Raw genomic sequence first — 20,202 nt, 5'->3', positions numbered from 1 at the left:
CGTGATCTCAGCTCACTGCTACCTCCGCCTCCAGGGTTCAAGTGATTCTCCTGTCTCAGCCTCCTGAGTAGCTAGGATTACAGGTGCCCGACACCACACCCAGCTAATTTTTGTATTTTTAGTAGATACAGGGTTTCGCCACGTTGGCCAGGCTGCTCTCGAACTCCTGACCTCAGGTGATCCGCCCACCTCGGCCTCGCAAAGTGTTGGGATTACAGGCGTCAGCCACTGTGCCTGGCCTAAAGCTGCTTACATTTTTAATAGAAAGCTCTGATGTGACTGAAGCCTTTTGTTTTCCTCTTCTACATACAACTTCCGGAAGGCAGAGAGAGATTAGGAACCTCATTTTTTCTCCCCATTAAACAAGGGTAACCTGTAGCAATCAACTTAAGCATGGTGTGCATTTTTATTTTTCAGAAAAAGTTATGAACCACCAAAGAAAACATCTTGAATTAAAGATGGATGAGGGTTGGGCTTTATGGTGTCCCCATCAGCGTTCTTGGCTGTGTGGGCGTGGACTTTCAAACAGTCAGCCCTCGGAACTCAGAGTTCACATCTTTTTCCCCACCTTTGGGAGACATACAGGGGGTTAAAAGAGATGACAAAATGTGAACCTGCACTTCTGTTTCCAGAGGGATGTGAACACATACCTTGGGCTCAGACACAGCCTCTGCCATGCTCTCCCTCCCCCCTGGGTCATGCAGGGACCTCTGCCACCTCTTCTGCCACCCTAGTGTATTCTCCACACAAACCCAAGCGATTTTAATGAAATTAGCTCATGTCACTCCTCTGTTCAAAACTCCCAGTGCCTACCCATCACTCTCAAGATGAAATCCAAACACACGGCCTGGCCCCGGTCCACCTCTGACCTTACCTCCCGGCCATCCCTGCCTGGCTGGCTCACGCTGCTCCAGCTGTGCTGGGCTTCTCACTATCTCTTGAACGTCCCAAGCTTGTCTCTATTTTTTTTTTTTTTTTTTTCTGGGATGGAGTCTTGCTCTGTCACCCAGGCTGGAGTGCAGTAGCATGATCTCGGCTCACTGCAAGCTCCGCCTCCCGGGTTCACGCTGCCATTCTCCTGCCTCAACCTCCTGAGTAGCTGGGACTACAGGCGCCCACCACTACACCCAGCTAATCTTTTGTATTTTTATTACAGACAGAGTTTCACCGTGTTAGCCAGGATGGTCTCCATCTCCTGACCTCAGGATCCACCCGTCTCGGCCTCCCAAAGTGCTGGGATTACAGGCGTGAGCTACCGCGCCTGGCCCAAGCTTGTTTCTATCCAAGGATCTTTACACAGTAATTTCCTCTGCCTGGAAGGCTCTCACACCAGGTCTCTCCCAGCCAGGTGTGACCGGGATGCATCATTCAAGGCTCAGCTCACATGTTGCCTCCATGGAGACATCTTCCTGGATGCCCTCTTTACCTGTTTTGTTTTTGTTTTTGTTTTTTGAGACAGGGTCTTGCTCTGTCACCCAGGCTAGAGTGCAGTGGTGTGATCATGGCTCACTGTAGCCTTGACCACCTGGGCTCCCGAGTAGCTAGGAACATAGGTACATGCCACCACACCCAGCTAATTTTTTAATTTTTGTAGAGATGGGGTCTCACTGTGTTGCCCAGGCTGGTCTCAAACTTCTGAGCTCAAATGATCCTCTCACCTTGGCCTCCCAAAGTGCTGGGATTATAGGCGTGAGCCACTGCACCGGCCTTCACCTGCCTTTTTTTTTTTTATACCTCTTTAAAAATTATTATTAACTAAACTAAACTCTACACTTTTGGCAGATTTCATTAGTTTTTCTCAATGTCTTTTTTCTGTTCCAGGATCCCTTTTACATTGAGTCCTCATTCTTAGGTTCCTCTGGATGTGACGTTTCTCAGACTGTCCTTGCTTGTGATGACCTGGACATTTTGAGGAGTACTAGTCAGGCATTCTCGAGAGTCCATCAATCTGGGTTTGTCCAATGTCTTTCTGCTATTTAGACTGGGGTTACAGGTTTTGAGGAGGAGGACCCCAGAGGGGAAATCCCCTTCTCATCACATCCTATCAGGGCACATACTATCAATATGACATAACTGTTGATGTTAATCTCCAATACTTGGCCAAGCTAACGTTCATCAGCTTTCGCCACTGTGAAGTCACTTTTCCTCCTCCTTCCATACCATACTCTGTGGAAGAAAGTCAGTAAACACAGGCCACACTTAGAGAATGGGGTATTAGGTTCTGAAACCTCTTTGCATATCTCCATAAATTATTCGGCATTCTTCTGTAGAGGAGATTTGTCCTTCCTCCCCCTTATCTTGATTTTACTTAATAATAATAGCATTTATTGCAACTTGGCTCTTACATTCTCTATTGTTTTGCTTCTTTACTGTCTGCCTTCCTCCACTAGAACAGGGGTTTTGTAGCTGTCTTATGTGTCTTGTTCTCCACTGTCTAATCCAGTGTCTGGCACAGAGTAGGCACACAGTAAGTATCTCTTGAAGTGATAAATGAATGACTGCTCTAGCCCAACACGAGATGTTTTGGCAGCAGGTCCGGGTGGCAATGATTCATGGTGGCTGCGATCTGAGGCGGGGTGGGCCAATCCCCGACAAAGTCTGTGATCAACGTGGGCACAAAGTGTTCTCGTGGGGAGATATCTCATGCCCCATGATATATCTCCCCAGACTGTTAGGCATGACTGTACCTGCAGGCACCCCTTGGCATGGAGGAGCACCCCCTCCCCCATATTCACATGGGCCCTGGCCCTATGTGAGCCACTCCCACCATCCTCCTTCCCACCCATCTGATCTGAAGTCAGATGCCAAAGATCAGAGTCTCCCACAGGGTGGGTCCCATCACACAGGTGGCGGCCAACAGTGCTTTCTAAGTGGTGTGTGGACAAATGCTTTGTTTGCATAGTTTTGTACTTATTTCATTGTGCATAGGAAGAAAATTCTAGCTGCACAGAAAGCCTCCTGTGGATATTAGTGCTTAGAATAAGGCTAAATTTTGGGAAAAAACCAAGTGAATCAATTCAAAGAAAGCTATCCAGTAAACAGCAGAGCAAACAGTACACAGATATGGCCAAGAGCTGGAATGTGGGCTGGGTGTGGAGGCTTATGCCTGTAATCCTAGCATTTTGGGAGGCCGAGGCAGGAGGATCCCTTGAGGTCAGGAGTTCAAGATCAGCCTGGCCAACATGGTGAAACCTATCACAAAAATTAGCCGGGTGTGGTGGCGGGCACCTGTAATCCCAACTACTCGGGAGGCTGAGGCATGAGAATCGCTTGAACCCAGGAGGTGGGGGTTGCAGTGAGCCAAGATTGGGCCACTGCTCTCCAGCCTGGGTGACAGAGTGAGACTCTGTTTCAAAAAAAAAAAAAAAAGAAAAGAAAAAGTAAAAAAAAGAGCTCGAATGTGGTGCAGACTGCTGTCTGGGAAACATTACCCTTTCCTTTCTCCCATATTCACCTCCACCAGCCTCCTTCAGACACCTAGTGCCTTTCAACTACCCTGGTCATCTCCAAAGTGGGTATGGACCTCAGTGGGCATGCAAGATGATTCCCTAGGCAGGTCTTTCAATGCTTCTCATCTTTTAAAATCTATTTTGTTTTATACTGTCCATAATACTAGCACGATCATATGATATATAATTTATAATAAATTTTTACACATATTTGGGAGATGTATGCTTAAATGTCATATGTATATGTTTGCTTGTGTTTACTAACAAGGCTTGCCATCAGACATCTGAAGACTCCCAAGCAAGCCTGTGAGGCCAGCCTCCTCCTCGTCTCCCAGCCTCTGGCCTCTGTCCTGTGAGGCAGAGGACGTGGCATAGGCCCACCTCCCCTACAGCTGCAAGTTCTCCTTCCCCAGGCTCAGCTCTGCCCTGCTTGGTTGACACAGTGGGAACTCAGCTCCAAGTACTTCCTAAGGTTACAGGGCCAAGCCCCAGTGCCCTGGCCTGGAGGCCAAGCTTTGTGACGTAGTTGTCCCCTTTCTGGCTTAATCTCGTTGGACACCAGAAGAATTCCAGAGCAGAGAAGAGGGTGAAGACAATTCAGCACCAGGCTCATCCGACTTTTTTTTTTTAAGCAGCTGAATACTAATTTGAAGGACAATTTTCCAGGGCATCCCACCAGAGTCAGCAGATGAGCGCAGAGCTGCTCCAGGAAAGGGTGGAGGGCATCAAATGCCTCTGACTGCTGTGGGCTCCCTCGTGTACTCCACAGAGGCCCCTTTCTGGAATTCTATGCCTTCACACAAAAGTGCTTGAAAACCACCAGCTGGTCCAACCCTGGATATTGAATATGAGTGCACAGAAACCCAGAAGTGCAATGACTCTTAACACAACTGGAAATGCAGCAGCAAAGCCAGGACCGCTCCCCCTTCCTCAGCCCCAACCCCCATGTCACATCTTGGCGCAGAACCAGGCCCACATGCGCCTCTCCACACAAAATGGGATTTCCAAACCCTGGCTGTGACACCTGTGCCCGCTGCTGCACCTCACAGTCCTCATCCAGCTAGCACAGCTGTAGAGTGAGTGGCTCTCCTTAATTTTCTAGATGAATGCAGATCAGATCTTCAAATGTCAAGGAAAGGTTTCTTGCTCTTCTTTTTGATAGTTTTATCCAAACAACCCTTATAGATACTGAAACAACCCTTATAGGTCTGCCAATTCCCTGAAGCTCTATGCAAAGTGCTACGTGGGCATGGGACCAGTTGGTAGCAGGTTTCTGGGGGAAAGGGCTCCCCAGATTCTCACTGCTCTAAAGTGAGTACCATCTTTAGAAGAGGATATCAAAGAGGACTTGACCTCTCCTGATGATCAGGGTCACAGGGAACCCCCTCATAGTGCTACACCTGAAGTTGGCATGGTTTTGTGCCACTCCGGGCCCCAACTCCAGTTGTCCCTGCTGTCACTGGCCAGCCTCCCTCCCAAGGTGCAGGCGCCACACTGCTGCCACCAAGGAAAGCAGCTCAGTAGGCTATGTGGATACAGAGTTCCACCTATGGTCCCCAAGGCTGGGACTGAGGCACTGAGGCTGGATTCCCAGGGTACTCTGACTGAACCTCAGTTATGATACTATTTGGAGTTTGAAGGGACTGAAGCAATAGTTTAGCCCATTTTGCTCAAACTTCAGTTATTTGTTTGCTTTTATGATTTCTGTCATGTCTCTGTGTTACCTGTACTTTCATTTTATTTGAACTATTACTTTTTTTTTTCACTTAAATACAGCTTAAAAGGAAAGTTTAAATCACCATTATACTCTACAACCTAGCAGCCCACTTGTAGGTATTTCTCCGCAAGACACACTTCTGGAAGTATGAAAATGCACACGCACAAGGATATTTACCGTAGTATTATTTGCAATTACAAAATACTGGAAACTACCTAAATGCCCAGGCATAACAGACCGATGGAATCAACTATGGTACATACACACAGCGAAGCTGTGAAAAGGAATGAAGAAGATCTGAGAACTGATACGGAGTAATTTCCGGAGATGTTGCTAACTGGAAGGAACACATATGCTACCCTGTATGTAAGAAAGGAAAAGAAGAAAACATACACAAATCTGCTTATTTTTATAGAAAGAAACACAGGAAGGAGACTTCAGTACACAATCAAGTTGGTTATCTATAAGAGATGGCAGGAATGAAATAAAAGGATGTGGAAGGGAGGAAGGATACTTCAGTTTGCTAATATTCCATGCATTTTTAAAATGAAATTTAAATCAATGAGAATGAGAAGGAAGAAGCCTAAACTGGAAATTTTAAAAAAGAATCCAAATTTCTTATTCTTCTTATTTTTTTTGAGACAGAGTCTCACTCTGTTGCCCAGGCTGGAGTGCAGTGGTATGATCTCAGCTCACTACAACTTCTGCCTCCCAAGTTCAAGCAATTCTCCTGCCTCAGCCTCCCAAGTAGCTAGGATTACAGGTGTGTGCCACCATGCCTGGCTCATTTTTGTATTTTTATTTATTTATTTATTTATTTATTTTTGAGACAGAGTCTCACTCCATCGCCTAGGCTGGAGTGCAGTGGCGTGATCCTGGCTCACTGCAACCTCTGCCTCCCGATCTAACGGGGTTCTCCAGCCTCAGCCTCCCAAATAGCTGGGACTACAGGTACGCATCACCATGCCTGGCTAATTTTTTTGTATTTTTAGTAGAGACAGGGCTCCACCATGTTGGTCAGGCTGGTCTTGAACTCCTGACCTCAAATGATCTGCCTGCCTTGGCCTCCCAAAGTGCTGGGATTACAGGTGTGAGCCAGCACACCTGGCCTCATTTTTGTATTTTTAGCACAGATGGGGTTTTACCATGTTGGCCAGGCTGGTCTCAAACTCTTGACTTCAAATGATCCGCCCACCTCAGCCTCCCAAAGTGGTGGGATTACAGGTGTGAGCCACCATGCCTGGCCTGAATCCAAATTTATTTTAAACGAATACCAAATCCACTCTGAATGGGGAAAGGAAGGATGCTCAGACTAATCCAAGTAGCTTATAAACACAATACAGCAGATCTTTGAATAACATCATTTCATTCAACATTGTTGCATTATAACATGGATGAGGATAAAAAGAAAAAAACTGATTCCCAGTCCCGGCCACTGTCTATGTGGAGTCTGCATGTTCTCGCCATGTCTGCATGGGTTTTTGCCATGTATTCTGGTTTCCTCCCTCATCCCAGAGATGTACATGTTAGGTTCCCTGGCATGTCTATACAGGCGCAGTCTGAGTGAGTGTGGGCGCATGTGAGTTTGCCCTGTGACACGATGGTGCCCTGTCCAGAGCTGGCTCCCATCTGGCGTCCTGAGGTACCCAGGCTCCGGTCATACAAGATCCTAAACTGGAAATATGCGAGTTGGAAAATAAATGAATACAAATGATTGTCAAATAACAATTCATAAAGTAGACAATAATGCAAATGCATGACAATAAATGATGTGGTATGAAAGCATTCAGCAAGCCTACCAGATTTGTGATTGTTTTTGAACCTCGTGCAGGCAGGAGATGCTCCTTATGATTTTTCACTTTGCAAACATTTATTCCTTGATTTAACCCACCACCACCATGACTGCTGTTCATTCATTAATTCACCAAAAATTGGGTAAGTAATTATCTTACGTGTTTTCATAAATCTTTTTTTTTTTTTGAGACGGAGCCTCACTCTGTTGCCCAGGCTGGACTGCAGTGGCGTGATCTCGGCTCACCACAAGCTCTGCCTCCCGGGTTCACGCCATTCTCCTGCCTCAGCCTCCCGAGTAGCTGGGACTACAGGCACGTGCCATTCCGCCTGGCTAATTTTTTGTAGTTTTAGTAGAGACAGGGTTTCACCATATTAGCCAGGATCGTCTCGATCTCCTGACCTCATGATCCGCCCACCTTGGCCTCCCAAAGCGCTGGGATTACAGGCGTAAGCCACCACGCCTGGCCCATAAATCTTTCTTAAGTGTATGTACAGCTCACATTTATTTCAATGTTTAATGCTACGAGAGTTTTGGGCCTTTACTTAGAAGTTAGATATGTTTTCGTGACCAGAAGTATGCCACATGAACTTAACTCCTGTTGATATCAACTCACCTATGGTAAAATTGGTTTCTTTATACATCATTTCCCTTAAGGTCACAGTTTCTAAGAACCTATCCATGATGTTAAGTGAGGACTTAGTGTGCTCAGCTATATATCCTCTATTTGGGGATAAGTAAAGTATTGGGGTAGGCATGGGGGAGGGAAAATTGCAAAAACATCCTGAACTGCTTTTTAAGCAATAAACAACTCTAAGTGAAGCAATTCTGAAGCTTTTAGATGCATTATAGGATTGGGCAAATCAGTGAGTAGATGTTGTTAAGAGTCAGGGCTCTCAGTGTACAAGAAGAAACATGCAAATCTAAGATGGGAGAGGACAAGAAAAGAAACCCTGTAAATTCACTGGAATTGGAGGTACTGGTATGAACATATGATTTCTAAAATACGTGTGTGTACGCATGTTTATATGTATGTATATGGAGGCACGTATAAATGTACACTTTGTATATGTACATACATAGATTTCCTAGCTTTGTCCGCTGAAAGGGCCAAACTGCAAAGATACCTCAGTAGCGATGAGAACATCCAGTGCCCAAATCGTGGCCTCTAATACCCCTGCCCATGGACAGGAGCCAGAGAAATGGTTAATTCCAGGGACAGGCAGAGGAGGTACTAGATGAACACAGAACACCATGTTATGCCAGAAAATGTAAGGGACTGCTCAAAAAATCACCTGGCAAGCACATGACAGCCAGCTTGAAAGGGTTCCTGCAGGCCAACTCTGGGACAATTTAAGCACCAAAATAATTAAATACAGTAATGCACTATAAACCATTAGAAAACTGGAATCCATGAGTCCACCCCAATAAGAGATAAATAAATAAATGAGAAGAAGGGAAAGGTCTTGCTTACAACAGAATGCCAAGGGCTGACTTTTAAACACAGAGAGAATGCTGAGGGTGGAAAATCATCTTTTCTGCCCATCATGGTAGTGACTGAACCAGGCAAGAATCATCAACAAATGCCAAATCTAAGGGGGAATTTTAACAAGGGGCTGAATATCTGTAGGATCCAAAGTGTCTCCCTGTGGACTGCTCATTAGTTGGGAAGAAAAGGAAGGTCATTACACAATACAGAAACTGGGCAACACCTTAGTCATGTGACCAAAATGAACATCACCCAAGAGGGACAGAAGGACATCATGTGCCTCCAGATGTGACACCCTGAGAAGTGCATGACATCACCCATGCTGTGTTCCAGCCAAGAATGCATAACCTCAGTCTAATCACAAGGACACATCACACAAAGAAAAAATGAAGGACGTTTTATTAGAACAAAAAAAGGAGGAGGTTCTGTATTCCTCAAAAAGAAGTCAATGTTGCAAAAGAGAAAGAGACGGTGGAAATGTTCCAGAGTAAAGGAGGCTGGAGGCGTGACAATGGAAGGCACCACCCACCTCTGGATTGGACCTTGCACTGGAGGAGAGAATATGCTAGAAAGACATTATTAGGCCAATACAACAGGAACACAGCAGGAGAACACTATGAATTTGAGAGCTGTGCTGTGCTCATGAATGAGAACACCTTAATCTTAGCAAATGCTCATGAAGCTTCAGGAGGAAAGGGGCACGATGAATGTGTGTGGGGTGTGTGGGGCGGGTGTGCAGACAGAAAATACAATAGGAAAGCAAATGGTATGAAATGTTACAGGGGGAAACTGGATAAAGGGTAAACAGGTGTTCTTTATACAATTTTTGGTTTTGCAACTTTTGTAAATTTGAAATTATTTTCAAATAAAAAGTTTGGGAAAATTACCATGAGCATAAAACCAGTATAAATAGAAAGCAACTATAAAAATATACATGACGAATAAACAAAAAGGTGCTAGGGCCTGTTGTGTGCATTGAGAAAGGGAGATGAAAGAATACCTCATTCATAAACATAAATGAGGTATTCAAGTACTAAATACCTGTCACAGCAAATATGCAGGCTCCCCCCACCCACCCTATCCCCTGCCCTGGAGATAATCATTTAGAATTAGAGCTCTTGCACCATCTTCTTTTTTTTAAGAAAAAAGGTCTCACTCTGTCACCCCGGCTGGAGTGTGTGGCACGATCACAGTTCACTGTAGCCTCAACCTCCCAGGCTCAAGGGATCCTTCCACCTTAGCCTCCAGAGTAGCTGGGACTACAGGCATGCACCACTGTGACTGGCTAGTTTTTTATTTTTTGTACAGACAGGGGTCTCCCTATGTTGCCTGGCTGGTCTTGAACTTCTGGACTCAGGTGATCCTCTTGTGTTGGCCTCCCGAAGTGCTGGGATTACAGGTGTGAGCCACTGCGCCTGGCCACCATATTCTTTAAGGCTCTCCCTGTACCATCTAAAACCATCTCTATATTCTGCAGTGGGAGAAATACTTATGTACCCTCAACTCTGCATGTTAAGGCAGGGGAAACTGAAGTACCAAGGCATTAGGCGATGGGTCTCTGCCCCAGGCCGCTGTGGGCTCCCTTCTTTGCACTGCCCCCTTGAGTTGTGGAAATGAGTGCCTGCACAGTATCAGTTCCCATGCCAGGCACCAAGGCCCGTCATCTCCAACACTCCAGCGCCTTGCCTTGTAGGTGGTACAGCCCCATCACACAACTGAAGTTTCCAGCCTCTGGGAGATGAGTAATGTGATTACCATCTCACAGCTCATGAGGCTGCAAAGCTGGGAGCAGGAACTCAAATCTCCAACTCATTTTGCTTTGGCCAGTACCACCCAGACCCTCTGCAGCCTCTATCAATTCTAAAAAAGCCTCAAAGGCAGGAATGGATTTGTATACCCATGTTTATAGCGGCATTATTCCCAATAGCCAAAAGTGGAAGCAATCCAAGTGTCCATCAACAGAGGAGTGGATAAAGAAATGTAGTTCAGCCATATAATGGAATTATTATTCAGCCTAAAAAAAAGAAAGAGAAGGAAATCCCAGCACATGCTACAACATGAATGAACCTTGAAGACTTTATGCTAAGTGATGCAAGCCAGGAACAAAAGACAATACTGTATCATTCCATTTGAATAAACGACCTAGAGCAGTCAAACCCATAAAGACAGAACATCAAAGGGTGGGGTGGGGAGTTATTCAATGGGCACAGTTTTGGTTTTACAAGATGAAAAATGAAAAGAGTTCTGGAGACAGATGGTGGTGATGGTTATACAACATGAATGTACTTTTTTTTTTTTTTTTGAGACAGAGTCTCCCTGTGCCGCCCAGGCTGGAGTGCAGTGGCACGATCTCGGATCACTGCGAGCTCCGCCTCCCGGGTTCACGCCATTCTCCTGCCTCAGCCTCCTGAGTAGCCGGGACTACAGGCGCCCGCCACCACGCCTGGCTAATTTTTTTTTTTTTTTTTTTTTTTAGTAGAGACGGGGTTTCACCGTGTTGGCCAGGATGGTCTCGATCTCCTGACCTTGTGATCCGCCCACCTCGGCCTCCCAAAGTGCTGGGATTATAGGCATGAACCACCGCACCCGGCTGAATGTACTTAACACTACTGAAATGTGCACTTAGAAATGATTCAGATGGTAAATTTTATGTTATACGTATTTTACCATAAGTTTGAAAAAAAGAAAAAAAAAAAAAACGGAGCAGGAAAGGCCACATCTTTCCACTTGTTGTCCAAGTAGTGCCTGTGTGGGGAGGCACTGGTGTGGGCCAGGAGAGTCCTGAGGGCCCTCAGCACCCAAGGACGTCCACTTCTGCCTCTCCAAATGACAGCTCTGGCCAGATCCTTGAGCTTCCCTGATACTCTGACACACTCATTTTTCAAATTACAGCAATAATTTAACAACTCGCCCGGGGTGATGCCCATTCGAATCTGATTAATATTTGGTAAATGAAGTGCTTTTCAGGGAAATGGCAGGCATGGCCTCCCAATAGTCTTTGACTTCACAAATTCAAGGATTTTCTCAATTGCCCTCTGTGTTCCATATTCCAGCGATCACAGCAAGGACAGACTGAAAAAAGAGGGCAAGAGGGGAATAAGAAGACCTTCAAAGGAAGGCTAAGGGGAAAGATGCCTGGCTGGTTACCTAGGATATAAGGTACAGCCTGCATGTAATTGGCTGGCTTTTTAGCAGAATTTCAAGAAGCAAACAGCCCCTGACAATGACGGAGAGTGTGTGCGCTAAGTGCTCTAAGTACTGGGGGCAGCCCTTCCTTTGTTTATTATCTTCTACTGCCCAGCAGGAGATTGAGTTGAGAACAGTTTTCGGGAAGTTGCTCTTCAGAGGCTTTGTCCTAATTCACCTCTAATCCTCCTCCTTATCCCAGTTAAGCCCATCTGAAAAGCTGATAGCCCCACAACATCTCTCTACTGCAGCGCATGGGCCTGCTGATCCTTCTTCTCCCTCTCTTCCCACCATTACACACACACACACACACACAAACACACTCTCACACACATACTGACCTGCACACTCACTAGGCCCACTTACTAGCTGTAGAAATTAACAGAGAAACAGGTCCCACAGAAACGTGTTTGGTGCCCAAGCAGAGGTCATGCAACCACACTCAAATTGCTGTTCGAGCGCCTCACTCTGCCCTCCACCTTGGCCAGGATTCGTAGAAAGCTCCTGTGTCACATGCTGAACGCTACAGTGTTGGTGTTCTCATTTATAACAATCTGAGGCCCAGGCATTAGGAAGTCCCCTCTATAGGTGGAGAAGTGCAGAGAGGGCAATTACTTGCCCAGAGCCACACAGCTGTTCAGGGGCAGAGCTGGGATTCAGATCTCAACTCTCCGATAGTCAGTCCCTGGCTTGCCCCAACCAACACACTGCCAGGCCTGGGGCTGGCTCTAATTTTGAAAGAGGAGCTGGAAATGAGGCCAGGTTTCATCTCATTTCAGTAGAGACTTCCAAAAGAAAAAGAAAAAGGCAAAGATGGGTCTCTAAACTCCCAGGTACCCTCTCAAACGCAGCTAACCTGGCAGGTTCAAAGGCCTATCCTCTTTACTCCATGCCCCTGCTGGAATTTCAACAAATGAGTAAGCTTTGAAGGTCAGGCTAGGCAATTACTTTTTCCATAGGCAAAAAACAGTAGTCTAGCCCTATTTTTAGATAAGGAGTTTGAAGGATTCAGTCCCTCGGATATGCTTATTAAGTTACTGCTCTAAGTAAATTCCAAAACAGATAACTGTCCTTTCAGACTCAAGGGCAAGCTAAAAAAAAAAGCACGTACCCTAGGAAGTCTGCCTTCCTGGGCAGAGTGAATGCTTCTTTGCCTACAGGGACGATGACATCCTTCTTCTTTTAGTATTTAATTTCTGCAAATTTAGGGGCCCTGTGATTTCTTGGTTGCAGAATGAGACACCCATTACTTCGGACCTGAGGCAGAGCACATTCCTCTGTAGACTTCAGAAGGGAGTGGATGGGTCAGGGGTGCATATTCATTTCACACAACTTCCTTGTCTGAGCTTAAATCTGGAGGAGGTGTGAATTCTGGGTGCTGCATTTATAAAAAATAACAACAACAACAAAAAAACACACACTAATGCCATATCCAAATCGGGTCATGGCAAAACTGTGCCTTGTGACCACACACCTTTTTTACTCCTGTATTTTCCCCCTGTCTTTTAAAGTCAAAATTTCACTACTAAAATGGGATTGGCAGGGTACGCAGAGGCAGAGTGTCGGCAGCTCTTTCCTTAAGAGTCACCATGTCCATCTGTCGACAAGTCCATGGATCTAGGGACAATGAAAGGAGCTTCTAGAGAAGAAATAATGTGGAAGAGAAAACAGCCACATGTCTATCTCAAAATAGGATGGCAGAAGATGGCCTTGAGAGAGAAGGGGAGTACCCAGAAATACAGTGTGACTTTCTAGGGGGGAAATCTGCTATTTCTGCTGGCCCAGCATCCATGCCCCTTGCTTCTGATAAATGCATCTCATTTTTTACTGAGGGAGCCACTGTAGCGTAGATTTGTCATGCGGGCCTCGCCAATCGGTCCAGAATATCTGTGGGGGTGGGGGGTGGACCCAAGCCAGGCCCACAGTACCCACAAGCATTGGCCCCAGGACTTCAGTGGCAGCCACTGGGAAGGAGAAGCCCCCTCTCCACTTGCTGGCCAAGCTGGCAGGATGTGAGCGCACCTGGGCCCAGTCCTGTCCAAGCTTCCCAGGAACATGAACAATAAGCACCCTCTTTGCTTAAGCCAGTCTGAGTTGGATTTCTAAATCTTGCAATCACAAGTATCAACATATCTCCACTTAAAAAAAAAAGAGTCATCATGTGAATTATGTTTCCTATATTCAGAAATTTCCAGACAGGGACAATGAGGTCCAGAGCTTCAAGAGGCCATCGAAGACACACAATAAACCTAGATACTGAGACATGACGGCGAGTCAGATCTCGCATCTTCTAGGCACCGCCCAGCATCTACACTGCTCTCTGGTAGGCAATGTGAATGACGAAATGTGCCTGACACCCTTCCGACTCACAGGAATTAACAGCTGTGCAGTTTCATCCAAACACACATACAGTCTAAGGAGAGAACACCCACCAACTGCACCTTCACATTTACAAATAATCAAGAGAGCAAATATATAATTCAGAAAGCTCCAGAATACAAGTGCTGTTGCCCGGCAGGACCGGTCTATGAAAGTTGTATTTATTTATGGTGAGCTGACTGACAAAATGACAGATCCATCATATTTTGAAATGACTAATGTGCTCAAGAAATTAGGAGGGCACCAAAATTGCACAGGCGGTCACTGACAGCCACGTGTGACTGAGCCCTGAAGCACCAACTGTTCAAGCAAAACCTCTGGGGAGATTCCTGGGTCCTGTGTGGCACGATCTGGCTGAGTAACCCCCTTGAAAACAGGCTTTTGGAGGTGGCAGAAATTCGTTCCCTTGTACCCTGCCCAGGGCAGCCAGGCACAGCTTCCAGGAGCCCCTACTCTAATTCAAGCAGTTCAAGCTGAAACAGCAGCCTGCAGAACTGGCCTGAAGCCCCTGTGTGCCAGGACTGGGCTGGCTGGCTGACTAATTTGATCGTGATTTTGGGGCTAAGCCTGTCTGATCCACACCACTGTTAGTCACAGCTGAGGCCTGGTTAGAGAGCATCCTTAAAAGGACTGGAACGAAAGAGGTAGCATCTTTCCAAAACAAAATCGATGAGAACACAATGCACAAAATGAGGTGAAGATGTCCATTTCTCCCCCAGTATGGCAACAGAACAACTAAACCTAGGGATTAGGCAGACATTTTTCTTCTGCATTAACAACAAAATAAGCAGAATGACCCCAATAAGCAAATTAGCATGGCTTACCTTGTGTTTGGCCCTCCCCTCCCCACCACAGTGATATTTATTGGCAAAGGCTTCCCAGGCCAAAAATGAATTCCTAAACCAAAATGCCTACTGCACACTTTAAACAGAAATAAGAGGAGGCTGGAGATCTCAACCTTAAAAAGAGGTCTGGGTGGCACCAGAGAGACATTTTGGTGACACTTGTTGAAATGTGATCATGGTATTCACTGACAACTGCCAAGAAAGTCATGATAGAGCAAGCAAGGTGGTGGCGGGGGCGTTCTTTGGCTGCAGAATCTCAGGCAACTCCCAAAAGCAAATGAGCTCCCAGTCACTGAACGAGTGGCTCTGTGTTACAGCTTCAGATGCCCTGGACTGGGAAGCTCACGCAGTCCTTGCTGATAGGGCTGTGGAGAGCTGGCTTCAGAGCAGCCACTGTGAGCCCAAGGCCCAGGAGGAGGGCTCACAGGAAGTGTTCCCCACACCCACAGAGACTGCAGCCAGACTGCTGAGGAGATGCCAAGTTCATTCCAGAAGGCCTGGCCAGATCTTCCTGAGAAGAGCCCCAGTTCCACTTCTACCAAGTATCAGGCTCCCCATCACTTCCCACTGCCCCCAGCCCCAGTACCCAGGACCACGGGCAGAGACCCCAGCTGTGTGGCTATGAGCCTGGCCCATGACGCAAGCAACAGGGCAGTTCCATTCTGCTTAATCCAAGAGTAAATGATCTCCAATTCAAGAAGGTTTTAGCATCTCAACGAGAGGGAGGTGAAAAATCGACCAGAATTCCCAACAAGGGCAAAAGGAGGAATGAATGATTTTGCTTACAGAGCACATACGTACTACACATGAGTGCACCTCATTCTAAACAGACAGGACTTAAAAAACCTTAATGTAAGAATTGAGGGAGTTATATCTGATTTTTCAGTATTTTAAAAATACTAAATACTTTTTTTTTTTTTTTTGTAGAGACAGGGTCTCGTCGTGTTGGCGAGGCTGGTCTCAAGCTCCTGGGCTCAAGCGATCCTCCCACCTTGGCCTCCCAAAGTGCTGGGATGAAGGTGTGAGCCACTGCACTCGGCCTACAAGCATATCATTTCATTAAATCCTCTTTCTTCCCACAGTGCACAGGACGCAAATCATAACCCCAGGTTATTGGGAATAATTATATCAGTAATAAGGAAAAAGATAATAATAATTCCATGCTGCTCCTACTGTCATAATAATGACGAACACTTCTGCAGCATCGAACCCTTTGCAGCATTTAGAATGGGCCAGGCACTGTTTGGAGCACATTGCACATATTCACTCATTTAATTCTTGTATCAACACTATAGAGCAGGTACTATTTGTTACCCTCCTTTAATAGGTGAGGAAACCTGGCCCCAGGTCACCCATCCCATGAGGGTGGGACTTGTCCTGAACCTGCATATGACATACACCTACAGCAGCCTCCGAGTGGCAGGGCTGTATAGAATGAGGTATGCCAGTGTGAGGAAGGAACCGAATCACTGGCTGGACACTGTGGGGAGCAGAAGTCGGGATGGAGAGGGCACAGGTGGCAGCCTCACTGGCGGGCTGGCTGGCGGCGCAGGCGCAGGGTGGCGTTCACGGGGACACTCACCTTCACTCTCCCCACTCGTCTTGATGCCTTTTGAACCACCCTCTGTACCTTTAGCCTTCTCGGCGTCTTCTTGGGCATCCTCGGTGGGCCCTTTCTCCTCATCTTCTTCTTCCCCAACGTTTTTGTAGTTGGGTCTCTTTTGCACCCGCCTCTTGCCCTTGTGCTTGTTCATCTCAAGGGACCGCTCGAGTGTCTCGGTGGGTTTAATGAAGCACCGAATGCTGGGCTTGGCCTAGGAAAGTCCAACGAAGGCAACAGGTGAAATTGAACACTGGAATGCTGCTGGATGCTATCAAGTTGCCCAAAAGTTTCTGTCCTTAGAAACTCATCTCCAAAAGAAACCATTATATCATAAGATAGCTGCACTTGCATGCTTACTGCGGGGCTATTCACAATAGCAAAGACATGGAATCAGCCTAAGTGTCCACCAACAGAGGACTAGATAAAGAAAATGACGTGTATACACACGATGGCATAGTATTCAGCCCTAAAAAAGAAGGAAATCATGTCTTTTGCAGCAACATGGGGACGATTATCTTAAGTGAAATAACTCAGACACTTACTGCATATTCTCATAAGCAGGAGCTAAATAACACGTGCACATGGCAGCAGAGTGTGGGATGATGGACAATGAGACTGGGAGGGGTGGTGGAGTTGGAGGGGGTGGATGATGGGAGGGTGTTTGGTGGGTCCAGTGCGCATTACTCCAGTGATGGATGCAATGAAGGTCCTGACTTCACCACAATGCAATACATCAATGTGGCAACACTGCCCTTTTACCCCATGAATACAGACAATAAAAACATATTTTAATAAAGAGAAATTAATCTCCAAAACAAATGCCACCTCCAGATTTATTATTATGCCCATTATTAACATCATCATTAAACAATCAAAACAACAGTGCCAGCTACCATTTACTGTCTACTGCCCTAAGTCAGAAATGGTGCACTTTACCAGCAGCAGCTCTATACTCCCCAAATATTAGCTGTTTGTGTAAGGAAAACTTCTGATGAACACTTCTGTGGTACTTTCTTATGTGTCAGATGCTGTTCTCAGGCTCTGACTATATGATCTCACTTGAACTTTACAGCAACTCCATGAGATATTACTGTGTCATCCTCATTTTACAGGTGAAGAAATTGAAGCACAGAGACAGAAAAAGATCTGCCCGAGGTCACACAGCCAGGATGTGGCAGAGCCGGGATTCAAAACCACGTACCAGCCACACAAGCTGTGTCTTAGCTACAGCCCACTGATATTATTATTAATTTTAACCCAAATAAGTTCATTTTAAACAAAACTATCACTACAGGCAATGGAACACTAGTGTGCCTTGCTATTATATTAAAGATAAATAACCAGAAAGAAAAAGCCAGGTGTAGTGGGTGTTGTCAAATCCTGGCTCTCATTAGAAAGGGAGCCTAGTATCAGCAATAAGTCAAAGATCAGCTCGCCCCAAAGGACGAAGTTCTTCCTTTAAAAAGTCAGAGATGGCCGGGTGTGGTGGCTCACCTCTCTAATCCCAGCACTTTGCGGGGCTGAGGTGGGAGGGATTGCTTGAGGCTGGGAGGTCAAGGCTTCAGTGAGCGAGATCGTGCCGCTACACTACAGCCTGGGCAACAGAATGAGGCCAGTGTCAACCGTGGCTCATGCTTCATATTGGTATATCTCAGTCTTTATAACAACCATAGTATATAGGAATTATCAGTCCCATTTTTATCGTTGAGAAAATAGAGGAGCAGAAAGGTTAAATAACTTGCCCAATGTCACAAAGCTGCTGAGCTGGAGTCAGAATTTGAATTGGGGCTTATTGGGGCTTGCCAATTCCAAAGCTCACACTCTTCCTAAAAGAGCAGTGTTTCACCAGGAGCTAAAACTTAATTCTACATTTAATGCTCTTTAAAGAGGAAGGCCAGGCACATGGCTCACACCTGTAATCCCAGCAATTTGGGAGACCAAGCTGGGAGGATCACTTGAGCCAAGGATTTCAAGACCAGCCTGGGCAACATGGCAAAACCCCATCTCTACAAAAAATAGAAAAATTAGCTGGGCATGGTGGCATGCCCATGTAGTCCCAGCTACTCGAGAGGCTGAGGTAGGAGGATCGCTCGAGCCCAGGAGGCAGAGGTTGCAGTGAGCCAACATGGCGCCACTGCACTCTAGCCCGGGCGACAGAGTGAGATCTTGTCTCAAAAAAGAAAAGAAAAAAAAAAAAAGAGTATAGACATGCAAACAGAAAGGCGCAAAAGACAGAAGAAAATTGATTTGTTTAGGGCAGGATTTTGAAGTGTTTTTCTCTTACCAGAGTCTGAATAATGTTCAGACATCATTTTGTCATTTAAAAAAAGTTTTAAAATAAACTTTTCCATTATCTTGTTATAGATTATCCATCTGAATTTACCCCAAACGACCACCAAATTATATGCTGGGGGACACCGTACCTTGCCAATAAAAGGAAATGTGCTCAAGGAACACAGATTAATTTCAATAACGCTCAAAACAAAACCTAATTGAAAGGTGAATTAGCATCCAAATACAAACATTAATTTTTATTTGCCCACTGTGCATTATTCAACCACAAAAAAATGACATATAAATTGCTGCATGATTCTACTGTCCAGGAAACGCAGATAGCGTATTACAGACGCCAATAACCGAGGGCCCCCAGATGGGAGCGTTCTGAGAATGCACTGCTAGACAGACAGCATCCATCAGAGCCCACTTAGGATGCTGGGTGATCGAATGCAGCCTAGTCGCCCTCTCATCTTCTCCTGAAGCATCCAAACCCAGGAAGTTAGCTTCCTCCCATCACTGCCAATTCCTAGTGAATTTCAGAACCGGCCACACAGCAATCAAAGCTTTCAGAAACAGAAAATAGAGACCAAGCGCAGAGCAAAACGTCCCCTAGTTTGAAATTAAGAGCAGAAATTCACACAGAGACAGAGACAGAAACCCTCCCTAAGCTCTGTGTGGACTCAGATGTACAGAACAAACTGACAGAACTGACGAAGTGAAATAAAGTGCTCAGCGCCTGGGGCTGGCCAAAGTGGTCTGAACCCCAACCCAGCTGGCCCGTCCTAGGCCTCAGGTTCCTGTTCTAAAACATGGAGAGTAATTCTGGCCCCCTAGAACCAAAGGAACCCATGGATATAAAGTTCATTCAGAGGCCGGGCATGGTGGCTCACGCCTGTAATCCCAGCACTTTGGGAGGCCCAGGCAGATGGATCACCTGAGGTCAGGAATTCAAGACCAGCCTGGCCAATATAGAGAAACCCCGTTTCTACTAAAAATACAAAAAATTAGCCAGGTGTGGTGGTGGGCGCTTGTGATCCCAGCTACTTGGGAGGCTGAGGCAAGAGAATCGATTGAACCTGGGAGGCGGAGGTTGAAGTAAACCAAGATCAAAACACTGCACTCCAGCCTGGGCGCAACAAAGTGAGACTCCGTCTCAAAATAAATAAATAAGTAATAAAGTTCCTTCAGAGAGTGCCGAAACAGCAGACATCCAACACAAAACATTATCTTCTTTTCCTGCCTACATCTAAAAAAAGAAAAAAAAATCAGCTGCAAGAATGAATTTTAAAACTTTCCAAAGGGATCTGCTTTTCTCAGTGATCAGGTGTCTGGTGTGGGAGGGCACGCTTACTGGGGAAATTTCAAACCTTTATAACACGACCTTCCAGTAAACAACTGGAAATAACCTAAATGTCCATCGATAGGGGAGTTGTTAGGTAATTATAATCTGTTTGTCCAAAGGGTG

General features: G+C 45.9%; 1 protein-coding gene across 17 annotated transcripts in view; it reads right to left on the bottom strand.

The window, feature by feature from the left end:
* CLEC16A (C-type lectin domain containing 16A) overlaps positions 1-20,202 on the bottom strand; it is a 231,934-nt gene that overhangs the window by 156,633 nt on the left and 55,099 nt on the right. For 10 of the 17 annotated variants that reach the window (XM_024233546.3, XM_054533474.2, XM_063717573.1 and 7 more), the window contains one exon: positions 16,440-16,671. In XM_024233546.3, coding sequence (XP_024089314.1) covers positions 16,440-16,671 — 232 coding nt within the window. The remainder of the gene's footprint in view (positions 1-16,439; positions 16,672-20,202) is intronic. The other 7 variants (XM_024233547.3, XM_054533476.2, XM_054533477.2 and 4 more) reach the window with 1 other exon arrangement.

The sequence above is a fragment of the Pongo abelii genome, chromosome 18 (genome assembly GCF_028885655.2).
Source record: "Pongo abelii isolate AG06213 chromosome 18, NHGRI_mPonAbe1-v2.0_pri, whole genome shotgun sequence".
NCBI lineage: Eukaryota > Metazoa > Chordata > Mammalia > Primates > Hominidae > Pongo > Pongo abelii.
Note: the sequence above shows the minus strand (reverse complement) of the source record. Positions and strands in the feature narration are given on the sequence as shown.